This window comes from Manis javanica, chromosome 2 (assembly GCF_040802235.1).
Source record: "Manis javanica isolate MJ-LG chromosome 2, MJ_LKY, whole genome shotgun sequence".
Taxonomy (NCBI): Eukaryota; Metazoa; Chordata; class Mammalia; order Pholidota; family Manidae; genus Manis; species Manis javanica.
This window is the reverse complement of record NC_133157.1, coordinates 71,660,393-71,674,572: the sequence shown is the minus strand read 5'-3', so window position 1 is coordinate 71,674,572 and position 14,180 is coordinate 71,660,393. Positions and strand designations below refer to the sequence as shown.

Genomic DNA, 14,180 nt, shown 5'->3' with positions numbered 1-14,180 from the left:
CTAAATTATGTATGGCAGACAGTCTAGTTTCATTGAACATAGTGAGCACTCTGCAGGCAAGCTGACTGAGTCGGAATCCTGCTTCCAAAGTAGTTCTGTGTGTCTGTGACATACTCTATGTCTCAGTTTTCTCATTTGTAAAATGGGCTTACTCCCAGTTCCTGCTTCACTGGCTTATGGTGTGGACTGAGTGAGGTAATTTGTATAGAAGGGCTAAGAATGCTGCAGGCATGAAACACAATTGTTAGCTAATATTGTTATTATCTATCATTTCCCACAGATTTTTATGACATGAACATTAGATTTTTAATTTTGGAAGGTGACACTGTCCGGAAGGTGTAACCTAAACTGTGTGAGGTATAAGCCATAATTATCTGGACTGCTTTGCTGTCAAGCTCGCTTGCCTGCCTATGTCTCTCTAATCCTTTTCTACTGTAATGCATAAAATGAAACCTGTATTTAATCAAGAGCAAATTGAGGAGGTCAGTGGCACTTAGCTTCCTCAGGGAGGCATTTAAAAAACTTGTTGGAGACTATCCACTTATAATTGCTAGGTTTTGATATATATGTATCCTATAGGATGTAATTTTTTTGAGTTCAAATACCCAGAAGCCAGTTTTTTTATAATTTAAAATGTCTGCAGTTTGCTAAATGCTATATAGGTCTTGGAGATGAATAAGTCTAGCTTTTAGCATACTTATCATTTAGGAACACTTAGAATCCATCATTTCATGTCAAAATTAGTTTAAACCCAAATGTTGTGATCAAATTACTGTGAAATAAAGATGCTCTCATATAGAGAAAACTTTTGCAAAAGGTGAGTTTGCTGACCCACAGTACACTGGAAAGTGGTGATGAAACAAAATTAAATAAAATCCATCTAATCACCAATTAGGCTCATTGCGCTCCCTATTCAACAATGAGAAACCATTTCAGCCTTCGAAGTAAAAGAGGAAATAGATAATTAGTTGCTTTGTGGTTTTTCAAAATCAGAAATTACCCCTCTTAAATTGACTTTCCTTTTAACAACTAATGACTGTATAATCACACTATGAGCAGTTTAAAAATAGTATCAGGATTAGAGCTGCTGACATCTTCATGGAAGGGATCTGCACACATAAATAAGTTTGGGGTTTGGTCTTTCCGTGTCCACTGCTCTTTAATGATAGGGATAGAAATGGAAAAAATGTAGAATCGTTGAAAGAATGGACGTCAAATTTTAGACTGAGAATCAAGCCTTCCTTTCCAAAGTTCTGAGTTGCTTAAACCTGTAGAAGCCGTTCTGCTAGAATGCACAAGACAGTATGGTTCTTGCTTGTAATCTACTCGGGAAGACAGATGTGAATGAGGTTATCATACGGTTGAAAGCAGGTAAAAATCTGGTAAGTGCTCTGGAGGAATGGAACTGGGGGAAGTGGTAGATAATGGGCTGTTCTGGAGTCTTCTGTCAGGCCAGGAACAGCTTCCCTGAGAAAGTGCCACTTAAACTGGGCTCTGAAGAAAGAGTGGGAACCACCTATATGCTGGGCAAAAGGTGCGTAATTTGCCCTGGATCTCACACACAGAAGCTGAGGGGCTTGGAGCACTGGAGGAAGTGAGGGAAGTTCAGTATTGCTGGAGCAGGGAGTGGGGAGCTTGTTGGGGTTAAAGCTGGAGAGGAGGGTAGGGCCAGATTATGCAAATCTACCATCAGGCTCTTTGGAAAGGTGTTTAGCAAAATAGAAAGATGATCATAATTCTATTCTGTAAGATTCACTTTGGGTCCAGGTTGGAAAACTGGCTTTTCTATATTTTCGTAGGTAAAGAGTGTACAAGTGTCCTCTTAACTGGAGTCCCTTAAGAAATTATTCAAGCTCTCTTAACCAGCTGGCTCGCACAGAAGGAGACCACAACAATTTTGGAACACTTCTCGCACATTACAATTCTCCCTGAAATAGCTATTGAGTTCAGAGAGGCCTTGAAAGCTTTTTAATAATCATCTGCAGTTGAACTGATCATGTGCAGAGCCCCTGAAACTTCCGGATGCACCTCTATAATGACTGTTAATCTTTACTGTGCATAAGAATCACTGGGGTGCTTCCTAAAACTGCAGTTTCCTGGGACCTACCCCTGCCGATTCTATTTCAGTACATCTATGTGGAGCTTCGACTCCCTGTTTGAATCAAACATCCCTTGCGGGTATTGGGTCCATGGAATACACTTTGAGAAGCACTGTTTTAGAGTTTCAAATCTGATACATTCATAACTGGTTTTCAAAATTGGAAAATAAATTCTGTACCATATTTGAAACAGTCCTGGGAGCCAAGTGGAAAGTCAGCTCCTTTTCAGGAGGTAGAGAAGGAAGTGACCACACCTCTAGAGAGAAGGTTCCATTTACTTGGCTCTATTAGTTTGGTGAGGGACAAGTAATGAAATTCCTCAGTTCCCTACATCAAAAGGACTGGCAACAAAAAGTATGGGCTTTACAGACTGGCTGCCTGCATTGAATCCTGGACCTGGTATTTACAGTTGTGTGATCTTGGGTAAAGTCACTTAACCTTTCAGCTTCATTATCTGTCAGATGGTAGTTATAACAGTTCCTACCTCAGAAATTTGTTGGGAGGGTAAAGTGAGCACAAACTGCTGATAGCGGCACCTGGCACAGAGTGGCATAATGTGTTGGTTAGGTGTCACGCTTCTGTGCCCACATAATGCTTCCTTCAAGGAGAGAATAGTCAAGGCCATGCCTGTTCAGCCAAATGACATACAAGGCAAAAACTCAGCTTAGCCCTTCACCAAGCACCAAAAATTTAGTCTCTCTATATCTCATGTTAATGCATGGGGAAATCAACCATTTACTTTTAATGGAATGAAAAGGCAACATCCTATTGGTTTTCATTTTCTTGTATAAAGTTGCTCATTTAATAAACTGTGATTCACAAAGCAGAATCCTATGGACTGCAATTCTTAGAACATTTTTCTGTTCCTTTAATGAAGAAGTGATGTGAGAAATTAAACGTATAAGAGGATGACCCTTCTATAGTTTGTTTTCACTGGAAACATTCAACCACGTGTTCGATTTGGGAATGTGAATATGGACTCTTGCTTCTTTCCTGCCCCAAGCTGGAGGTTAACAAACATCTGCCTCAGAAACTATTTCTTCCCATTTGCAGGGAATTTGGATCCTGTTCCTGTTGCTCATCTGCAGAATGGGCTGAATGGCGAGAATTATTTTGTTAAAGAGCACAGGGACTTGAGCAAAAGCATGAGAAAGGCAAAGAGCTTCTTCAAACCCAGTGCTCTCGGAAAGGTTGATTGAAAGGTGTCCAATCAGCTGTGGAAACAGAAGGGATGACAGGGGCCTCCATCACTCTGGGGGCAGGATGGGCCAGCAGGCCATGGGGAGACAGTGGCAGCACCTGCCAGACCCCAGGAGGGCCTGGTGGAGGAGGTGGCAGGCAGTCACTCATTGCTCATCGATACTGGGTATTGCAGCTGGGGGACCCCATTTCCAAGGGAGCTTAGAGCAGCCTCAGCAGCAGTTAATGGCTCAACAACTTTTTAAACAGCTGGGGAGGTGATTCAGAAGCACTTGGAGATGGAGGGGACAGTCAATTTCAAATCACCATGAAATTCCTTCATTTTTCAATAATCCCCATAGCAGTAGACAAAGGGTTTATAAAAAGGCTTTTCCACACCTGTCTTTCTCTTATGACAATCATTTCTTACAAGAAGGAAGCTTTAGCTTATACCTACAGAGGTCTACAAGAAGGAAAAACAGTTGTTTGAGAGGAGATAATAATCCTATGCTTTCCAGAGGGTGGTTTTATGAGAAAATCCACAATTTAATAACTAGTACATTTGATGTTGGAACAATGGAATATGCAGGTCAAACTAATGATCTTGTTTAAATGGGCTCCCATGGAGATATCTAAGCTGGCCTGTGCATATAGTAAAACAACAAATTTGACTAGTTCTGTATTGTCGGAACTCAACCAAGAATTAGGAGAAGTGCGAGTTGCAGTGCTTCAAAATTGTGCTACTATAGACTATCTATTGTTAAAAGAACATATGGGATGTGAAGAGTTTCCAGGAATGTGTTGTTTTAATTTGTCTGATTTTTCTCAAACTATTCAAAATCAGTTAGACAATATCCATCATATTATTGATAAGTTTTCACAAATGCCTGGGTTACCTAACTGGTTTTCTTGGTTTCGCTGGACATGGCCCGTAATTGTAGGTCTGCTTTTGTTATGTACCTGTATTCCTATTCTGTTAATGTGTGTACGCAATCTAATTAGTAGTTTGTTAAAACCTATACATGCTTATGTTACTCTACAAGAAGTTATGTCAAAGAAATGATCAATCTTCTCATGTTTTCTTCTGTCTGCTACTTCTGTAGCTTTTCTTCTTCCTTCCTAATTACAGCCCTTTAGTAGAATTCATGCCTCATATTTAGAATTACGGAGTATCATAATTCTTCCAAGCGGTAAAGATACCTCAAGACAAGTGCTGGGCATAGAAGCCACAGGGCATAAAACTGCAAAGAAGTAAAAAAGCTAATCTTTTCAAAGAATATTGCTTCTCCCTCACTTACCAACTTTACATCTCCCTGTATGGCCCCGGAAGACGGCTGGTTAGCCAGAGACAGGTAAGATTCCTCAAGGGAGGAACAACCTAAGACAGGCACAGTCACAGGGGGGCCATCAGGTGAGAAATTGGGGGTCAACAGAGCTTGAGGCTTATAATCTCACACCCCCTGTTTTGAGAGAAATCCTCTGCATCTGTGGATGTTTTGTTGCCCTTGTCTAGCCTGGACTAATATTTAGTCTATAGGCACAGACCTGATCATCTACACTTGCCTTCTTACAGCACTAACTTATGCTTTCTATCTTTATCTTGCATCTACCTACCACTTCAGAATTTTATTAAAAAAACAAAAAAATAAGGGAGAAATGTAGGAGTCACATATAAATCAAGTATAAAAATCAAATGAATAATCATATCTGACTTGATTGTTTATAGTTCATGATGCGTGATCAAAACCGGAAGTTTCTGTGATATGACTGTCCTTGCACTGTTCACCATGTAAGAACTTATTCACTATGTAAGAACTTGTTCACCATGTAAGAACTTGTTCGTTAAGCTTCAGAAGATTGGAGACTGTTGAGAACTAGGCTTGGGGTTGATTAATGATTGTGCATTGAGTCCGTATACAGAATTTTATTGTTGTTAACAACCATTTGATCAATAAATATGAGAGGTGCCCTCTCAAAAAAAAAAAAAGGCTCCCAGGCCATCAACATGCTCACCAATGTGAAGCAGGGGAGGCAAAATGGTCAGGTCAAAGTAGAAGACACTGCACAGCACTGATAAACCAGGGCACATCAAATGAGGCTGAATATTGCCCATTTTACTTGTCCATTCACTTTTCTGTTTGGGGTTTCTGTTTAATGAAACCTAGACTCTTGGATTAGAATTATAATATTGAACTTGAGATGCCTGTTGGACCAGAAGCCCTCCCTGGCCCATCCTTGGCATCCATGCTGTACTGCATATCTTTCTACCTTGGGCGTGGCTGATTAAAGTGGAAGTAGACATTTGATTCACCTGGGGTTGGAATCTGGACTTAGACTGAGAGCCAGCAAGTTCCTTTGTAAATGTAGCAGGACCTATAGGTAATCTAAGAAGCCAAGAGTCAGCCATGTTGCACTGTGTGGACCAATGAGGCAGAGTCAGCTGGTATTCAGAGAGGGAGCATGATGAAGTGGCTACCTACAGAGAGATAAACATGTGATACGGTGAATTCTGCAGGCTTCCCAATTTCTTGTTTCAGTGCCTTCCTAAATGGTGGCTGGATTTTTGACCCTAAGTTCCAGGAGATATCTCTCCATTATTTAATTTTATTTTTAAGCTAGTGTTAAGTTGGGTCCTGTTACTTGCAACCGAAGAGTTCTAACTAATACATTGACTGGCAACTTGATGAGTGAGGAATAACATCAAAACCTCTCTTCTTATTTATAGGCCATTAGTCTGATGGACACTCCCTGGAATTTCTGGGTATTGGACCTATAATATATGCCAGCAACCTATAAACAGCTAAAATGGACTGAATAATCTGGTCTCTCATAGAAATTCTGCAAGGGAAGTGCTCAAGGGCCAAGACCATGTACTATTCACCATTCTCTCCCTTACATCTAGCGCATAGTACACACTTATAATAAATACAGGTTGAAGGAGAAAACTATCCCTGGAGAAAGCAATGGTTCTTGAGTGTGGGTTTGGAATTTAAAAACTCAGGTGATCTGTTCGAATTGTTTTCTATAATTTTGTCTGTTCTTGTATTATTTTAAAGCATATATTCCACTGTGTGGACACCTTCGTGGGGCTTCTGGGGGGCCTGGTTTTACCTGGGAAGTGGTTACATGGGTGTGTTAACTCTGTCATCATTCACTGAGTTATACCCTTATGATTTAAATAAGAACTTTTCAGTATGAGTGTTAAACGTAAAAAGAGAGAGAAATTTAAAAATGTAAAGCAAATTCCTAACCAAAGAGAAAGGGGATGGGGAGGCTCAGTCCACAAGGCCATACCTGAGCAGGGGTTCCTTAAATGCTGACTTCACAGATTACTGGTCAAGGAAAAGTTGATGTCCAGTGCCTAGCCCCACCTTCTAAGAATGCTAATGTAACACCTAGAGTCTTACAAAGAATAAGCTGGCTTTAGCCATAAACTTTCCATTATTAGTCATGGCATAAACTGGAGCTCATTGAGAAAGCAATGGCGGTCACCACAAACAACCCTTGTGGTGCTCACTTGGTCTCTCAATCAGCGATTACTCCATACTCTATGCATAAATCAACATGGTTGTTTTTCCTAAATGTGTACCATAATAGCACCATCAATGCTGAGTGACCAGGCATGGTTTCTCTCAGGTAACATTTCAATTATTAACCTGTAAATAGGGCTGTCTAAGTCTTCCATCTTTTAAGCTTTTATTCAGTAACTTGGGACCATTTTGCATGGGAAAGAGAAACTTCCCCTCTATGTTGCTGATACAGTTTTGTTACTGTTGTGATAGAAGTGGCCTTAGGAATTAAGACGTTAGTGAAACTGTTGGCTCGTACCTTTTCCAGCTGAACCACTCATAGTTCTCCCTGGGAAGGATGAATGGAACCTTCCAGATCTGAGAGGGAGATGAACCTCCTAGGCAGAGATCTGTCACAACACGGTGCAGACATTCTTGTCCATGACATTCTCTCCCCATAGCTAACCTGAGATCTGCACTGTGTTTTCACTAAAATTATATAATCTTAGACTAACATTTCCTGGATGAAGGGATGCTATGAAACATCTTCATGGGCAACAAAGCCCTAGAAAGACTGACTAGAAAAGAGAGCCCAGCAGGGGACAGGGAACAACTTTCTGGCCAGCTAGGAAAAGGAAGACAGAGATTCTGAGCTTTAACAAAATAACTAGACTCCTCCACATCCTGGAAGAATTAGAAGGGGTGGGGTATATTAGCACAGAACTATGGGTATAAACATGCCCAGAAGGGTGGTATGGCCCATGATTCCTGGAAAGGTAAAATCTATAGCACATGGCAGGTCACAAGCACTGGAATGCTGTTCTGAGAAGTGAATTGAAGGCATGGTACTCACTCAAGAGTAAGATAAAAAATGACACTCCTGGTCTCTGCATAGGGTGAGGTGAGCAGACTTGCAGTCTGAGTTATAACAGCAGTCCTCCATGCCTTCCTGCTGGATATATATGTTGTTATAGAGATTGTTACTTTTAAGTTTCTCAGTACAGCTTTGGGCAAGACCATACTTCCAGGAGTGTTGCATATATTTGCAGGAGTTCTGGGAAAAATAAATATACTACCTAACAATATTCGTAACTTTAATTACTTAGTTGACACAACAGGAGGGGCTGGGCAGGAGAAGACTACATTAAACAAGGCTGCAGCTGTGGTCTTGACCCAGAGGCTGCACCCAGGAAAGGGCCGGGCATGCACACCTGAAGGCAGGATGGGAGAGAGGTGTGCAGATCTAGGCTTTGGTCTTGGCTGTGAGTACAACTGCCACTGTCTGGCCCTACCTGGTCCGGCTCCCCTTTCTCCTTCACTCTCTGTCCCTCTGGTCAGGGAAGCAAGAACAGCAGAGTTAGTGACATGTGATAAAGGAACCACCCAGGTCAGAGAACAGAGCCTGCACCAATCTTTGCAGTTCAAAAATTCCCTGCTTTACCTCCCCTGGCAGTGGTCCATGGAGAAAGACTGCCAGGGATTCTAATCCCCACAGCTGTCCTCGCCCTGGGAGTAAACATCTCAAGGTGAGTCATCACAGTGCGTGAGGTGACAGAGCCACACCTGACAGCCTGACGGGAATGCTGACCTCTGGGTGCAGGCTTTACAAACATTGTGTACATTGCAGCTTTGGGGCCAGATATCATCCTAAATTACCATAATGCACAGAGTACCAATTTGAATCTGAAAGACTTGGTGAAATCAGTCTCTCTCTTTACTTATTGTAATGGTAGAACATCTAAAGAGTCTTTAAAACTACCACACTGGACCAAGCATTGGAGGATGGAAGGTGTCTGGAGGAACCTTTGCTTTTCTCTTGGAGTGAAAGAATATTATACTGAAGGGGCCTTAAGGATCATCCAGTCCAACCTACTCATTTCCCAGGCAGGATGCATGAAGCCCAGGGGCTGCCTGCCCTAGTCAATGGGGCTGAAAAAATATATATATTATGAGCTTTAGTGAAAGTGACCAGTGTCCTCTCACTTCCTGGTTTCTCAAATCCAGCATCCATACAAATCTATTATTCACAGCCCAAATATACCTTACAATTTCCATATCATTTCCCCCATCACTTGGAATGCCATACTCCACTGCCTCAACCCCTAACTTCCATCTTTTGAAATCATTTTCATCCATTAGTGATTAGCTTAAACATACCATCTCTTGGAGAAAAATTTCCCTGTCAAATAAAATTCCTTCTGTCCACAACTACAAGAACATTTACATACTCTACCTATTACCGACTGTGCAGCTTGCTTATATTTAATAGCATTTAGTCCTCAAAATAACCTTTATTACAGATACTATCTTTAGTCACATTTTACAAATGAGGAAACTGAGGCACAGAGCCATTCAGTCACTTGTTCAGGGTCATTTAGCTAGGAAGTGGTTCTGATGGTTTATTATAATTTGCTACATATTACAATTATGCTGAGAGGAGAATAGATTCTTTAATATTTTTTTTTTGCCTCCAAATAAATAAATAAATAGATCAATACTTAAGGATTGAAACCTTCTACTTAATGGATATAGAAAACTGAATTTTCAAACCTTCCCTAGGTCCAAGTTTGGTCAAAAGTCTAAGGCACTGATCCTTGAACTTAACTTCAGGACATGGGCTTGTAGGAAGCGTTTTGGAGACCATCTTCCCAGGATGAAGCCCGGTGATGGTGTCTGAACCCTGCACCTCGTGCCTGATGGCTGCCACACCTGTTCGGGGTTAACCTGATCAGCAGGATAGATGGTCTTTGCAATTACATAGAAAGCAATGGGATAATCCTACCGGGATTCAAACTGAGTGCCAGGACTTGCATACCACAGTTGAATATGTGCACATTTTTCTAGAGATAGGTTTCATCATGTTTACCAGATTCCCCAAGAGGTCTATAAGTAAGAAATGTTAAGAATGATCCTCACTGTTCTGGAGGGGCTGTGGAGGCAGAGGAGCCCCATGACTATGAAGGCAGAGGAGCATTTCTGAAAAGATGAGGAGAATCTGTGGTAGGGTAAATAGTTTTTCTTGAATTTAAATAAAATGATTCCTTTTGGGGAGTGTGGGTTTGATGAGAGGGTGTCCCTATACATCAATGATGCCATTGTCCTTAAAGTGTTAAAGCAGTTGGGAACCAGAGAGACTTTCCCCTTCCAGCACACCCCAGCACTTGACAGTTGATAAACCTGAGACTTCCACAATGGGGTTACTTATCCAATGCCACACAGTTCAGAACTGGGATAAACGGGCAGCCAGCTTTCTTTCGGTCTCATGCACCCACCACGTGAGTTCACAGAGCGTCCTAGTAAAGTGACGACTTACAAGGAAGGGTGCACACAAACACCCAGTATCCACACACGACCTGTGGAAGCAGTGCTTTGTCATCTGGATCCAACGAATTTTATGGGAGAAATCATCCTATTCTAACACCTTCTCTGGTCCCAGTTTGGCAACATTCTTTCTCTGCAAGAAAAGGACTGAATTGTGTACTTTTCTCACTGAAGATGGAGAAAAGAAAGTTAAGTTGACCTATAGTCAGTGTTTTAGTATTTTTTCCTGCTGTTAAATAATTTTCATTCTTCAATATCTCTCTCTCCCTTCTACCTCAAATATGTTTGATCATCCCTACCAGGACCCCAGGAGGTAGAAACTGGTGTAGGTGTGACGATTTTACTTTCTGAGGAGACTAATCACAATTTCACAGTGTGTTAGAATTTATACAATGTGTATCTCATTTAGACCTCAAAATAGGAGTAAGAAATTATAATCCTCATTTTACAGATGTTAAGACCAGGGTTTTCTGATAAGCAGATGAACCCCGCTCCCCAAAGTAGGAGAGCAACAACTTTTGTCTAACTATGGCTTTTATCAAGACCTTAGTTTCGATGATAAATATGGGGACCAAAGTTTTTGGGAGATCCCAGGTGCAGGAAACATTCCCCCATTAATTAACCAAGTGTTTTAGGCATGCATGCTATGGAGCAATCATAGAGAAAGATGCCTATATTCCCACTGCCATTTTTCTGCGCAGTGTGTCTGAGACCACATAGAAGTTTTGCTCTTGACTGGTAGAAAACTGAGATGTGGAAAGCAGGTGTTATGTCCTTGCTCACATAAAAAGTGAAAAGTTACACCAAAGAGAACTATCACTCTACAGTGTGGAAATGTTCTTCCTGGAGATGCATTAATTTTAACAAAATGTTACCATAATGAAACAACATATGTAACTTGTGGAGATTTTTTTATAGCAGTCCTCTCTATGTGCAAAATAAAATCTGATAGTATCTCTAATGAAGTTTTCCTCCCTTTTAAAAATAAAGAACTTTAGGAGCAGAGTGGGAGGGTTTTAATGATTAAAAATAGAGTAAGATCCCTATCATCTTTAATCAAGAATAAGCTCCATTTCCTAGTTGCTCTCCCTCTAAAAAATCCCAGTCTGTGAGAAATCAAAGATACTTTAAAATCTAAAATGGTGCTGAATACCAATCCTTAGAAAATCACTTCTTCCTTTTAGGAGCATTTTCTTCTCGTAAACATCTTTTCTCAATACCCGTCTTAAAGATCACTATTCATAATTAAGCTGAAATCAAGAAATTGATGGTATGTTGTACATTTTGCTTCTGGGATACTTTGCCACTTTGAAAGAACCCCAGGGAGACTCTCAATTTACCGACATACGTGAGAGGAAAGCGACCTGCTCTTCTACAACGTGACCAATGACAGGGAGCTCACCACGTCATGCAGTGGCTCACGAATGTTACAGTCTTTATTTTGAATACAAATCTGCCTGCTCAAATGTTGACCCAGTCCAGACTCCTGAAGTGGCACAAAGTCTCCTCTTTCATCACAGATAAATTTTGAAGATTTGATTGCTTCCTTGCTTCAAGCTTTTGTTCTTCAGATAAAACACTGTTGGTTCCTTTGATGTGCGTTTCTGTAACTGGGGTTCAGATCTGTTACTATCATCTTTCCCTTAGAAAGACATTCGCTTCTCAATCTATTGTAATTTACTTGTCTCTCTTTTAAAATGGGCACCTCAAAATTCATGCACCTTTGGTGACTTTCAGAAATCGCTGCTACTGAGAGATGTCCTTTGCCCTGTAGCTAGCCCTCTTTGCTCGCTGTGCTTTTGGTGACAGTAGGTCTGTGATCTGAGCACTTACCTTTGCCAAGGTCTCATCATCAAGGTGATTCTTCTGAATCACATGTTGAAGTGCAAAGTAAATTTTTTCCTGAAGCTTCTGGACCTTCCTTGGTTCTATCAGCCAGGCTCGGTCTGACAAAGGAAAAGAATTAGGTAAGAATGGTAGGGACTGTAAACTTTGTTTTATTTCACTCACATATTTAGGTGCTGAGTTTTGGACCCATTTCAATTACTTAGTTTTAATTTGCTTCTAAAGATGTAATTACTTATATAAAACAAATTTTTTATAAGCAGTGCCCTGATGACAGTAATGCACAATACGCTGTCAGGAAATCATGATGGAGGTAAGGGCACAGTGGTTCAAGTAAACTCCTACATGTTTCTCATTGTCTGTGACAGTTTACATTTCTTTCTCTTTCTCTGGACATAGGCTTACCTTTTCCTTCAAAGTAGAAGTTAATGATTTGTGAAGAAAATGAATTATAGAATTAGGAAAGTGTGTTGTATAGGAATATTTTTGGTATTCTGGCTCCTCCTTCCCTTTTATAAGCTATGTTATTGTTCATATAGCATAACTTCAAAAATTTTAATCTACATCTTTCTCTATATCGTATTTTTAAATGGTGGACAGGATAAGCCCTCCTTTCCTTTCTCCTATTTTACATTCCTTTCTTCTTTCTTTCCTTCCTTCCTTTCTCCCTCCTTTGCCTCCTTCCTTCCTTCCTTCCTTCCTTCTTTTCTTCCTAGAGGCTTTACACACCATGGTGACAAAAAGCAGCCCAGCATTAATGCCTTAGGTTGGAGCTCCAATGAAGAGACATCTAGAGCCTTCAAATGCTGAACAAGTACTCATGGAAAAGAACTTGGACATGATCCTTCCGAACACAGTTCAGGTCAGGCAAGAAACTCAATTCTGTAATCCTAGACAGGGCAAGGACAAGTCCAGCCAGCAGTGAAGCAAACCCTTACGTAAGTGAGCACAAAAACCCTTAGTGACAATTGTCAATCAGGACAAATAAGTGTTTCCCTCCCTCCGCCTTCCCCGAACTATCTGAAACTGAATAGATAGTGGATATTATGGCAAGAACCTGGGGGAAGGGTGGGTTCTGGCAGAAGATGGAGTAACATAGGCTGGAAATTGGTCTTTTCCTCTCTTTCTGAATCTGGCACTGGGCCAGGTTGGCAAACAAGGTATTTGGAGTTGCAGAAGCCTCTGAGTGTGGGTCTGCTACCAGAGCTGGAAGATACCCACTATGTAGAATAGGCCAAATCTCATGCTTTCAAATTCAGCAGAATTTGATGGCTATTGCACATTCTTTCTAGCAAAAAGGCTCATAGTTCAGGTGATTTCTACCTCATAAGGAATAGGCGTGCTTTCTTCTGGAGAGTCATCAGACTGTTTAGGTAAAAGATGCCATGTCTTAACTACTTGCTACTACAAATTTATTGACTTGCCACGAACACACCTGAAGAGGATAGTGAATTTTGCAATGCTTCCATTGAGCAAACAGGACCCAGACTGGAGCACCTCCCTCATCACAGACCCCCAGGCTTAGAACTAGTCTTCTACGGAATTACACCCAATGGGAATATCAAATGCAATGAGAAAATGGTAGGAGGAATATTATCTGGCTTGTGGTTGCTACCAGAAATAAATATTTCTTGTCATCTCTTCCATTTATGTTTGGGTTTCCATGCCTGGGAAACTTTCTAGGGTTCAAAAAAAAAGACCTTGGGGAACAGCTTGATGTTAGATAGACTCACAAAAGGAACTGTTAATAACACATGCCAAGGGAAAACTAATTTACATTTTTGATAAAGCAGATAAATAAAAACAGAACAAATAAAAAAAATCTTCATAAAAATTTAAAGTAAGTAAATAAAACCTAACTGATAAACAGTGCAGAGGTCAGGCCTATAGGTAGATAAGGCCAGAATAACATGTCAATGTGTAATGTAAGATTAATTTCTTCCAGCCTTACTGAAAAACATGTAAGGGTATAAAAAAATAGATTGAGTCTCTAGAGATAAATGGACTACAAAAGGAATGAGTCTCTTAACTGTAAAAATTAGCAGGAATGTGTTTTTCAGTAGAGAACTATGAATGATGCTGCTATCTCTTGACCCAAAATCTAACTGAACAGCAGCTGAGGGAATGACTCTGAGTTCTCATTCTGGTTGAAGAAGGAGCCATGAGCTTATTCAGATTTTATCCATTTTCAAGGTGGTATATACTTATAAAAAACATTTCAATTGTT

The 14,180-nt window shown here is 40.6% G+C and overlaps 1 protein-coding gene across 2 annotated transcripts in view; it reads right to left on the bottom strand.

The window, feature by feature from the left end:
* The window catches only part of RORB (RAR related orphan receptor B), a 179,789-nt gene that overhangs the window by 7,831 nt on the left and 157,778 nt on the right, over window positions 1-14,180 (bottom strand). Inside the window, exons 9-10 of one of the 2 annotated variants that reach the window (XM_073228656.1) lie at window positions 11,942-12,054; window positions 9,418-11,718 (exon numbers count right to left, since the gene is read on the bottom strand). In XM_073228656.1, coding sequence (XP_073084757.1) covers window positions 11,623-11,718; window positions 11,942-12,054 — 209 coding nt within the window. In that variant the 3' untranslated portion in view covers window positions 9,418-11,622. Of the gene's footprint in view, window positions 1-9,417; window positions 11,719-11,941; window positions 12,055-14,180 lie in introns of those variants that run through there. The other variant, XM_017670131.3, reaches the window with a different exon arrangement.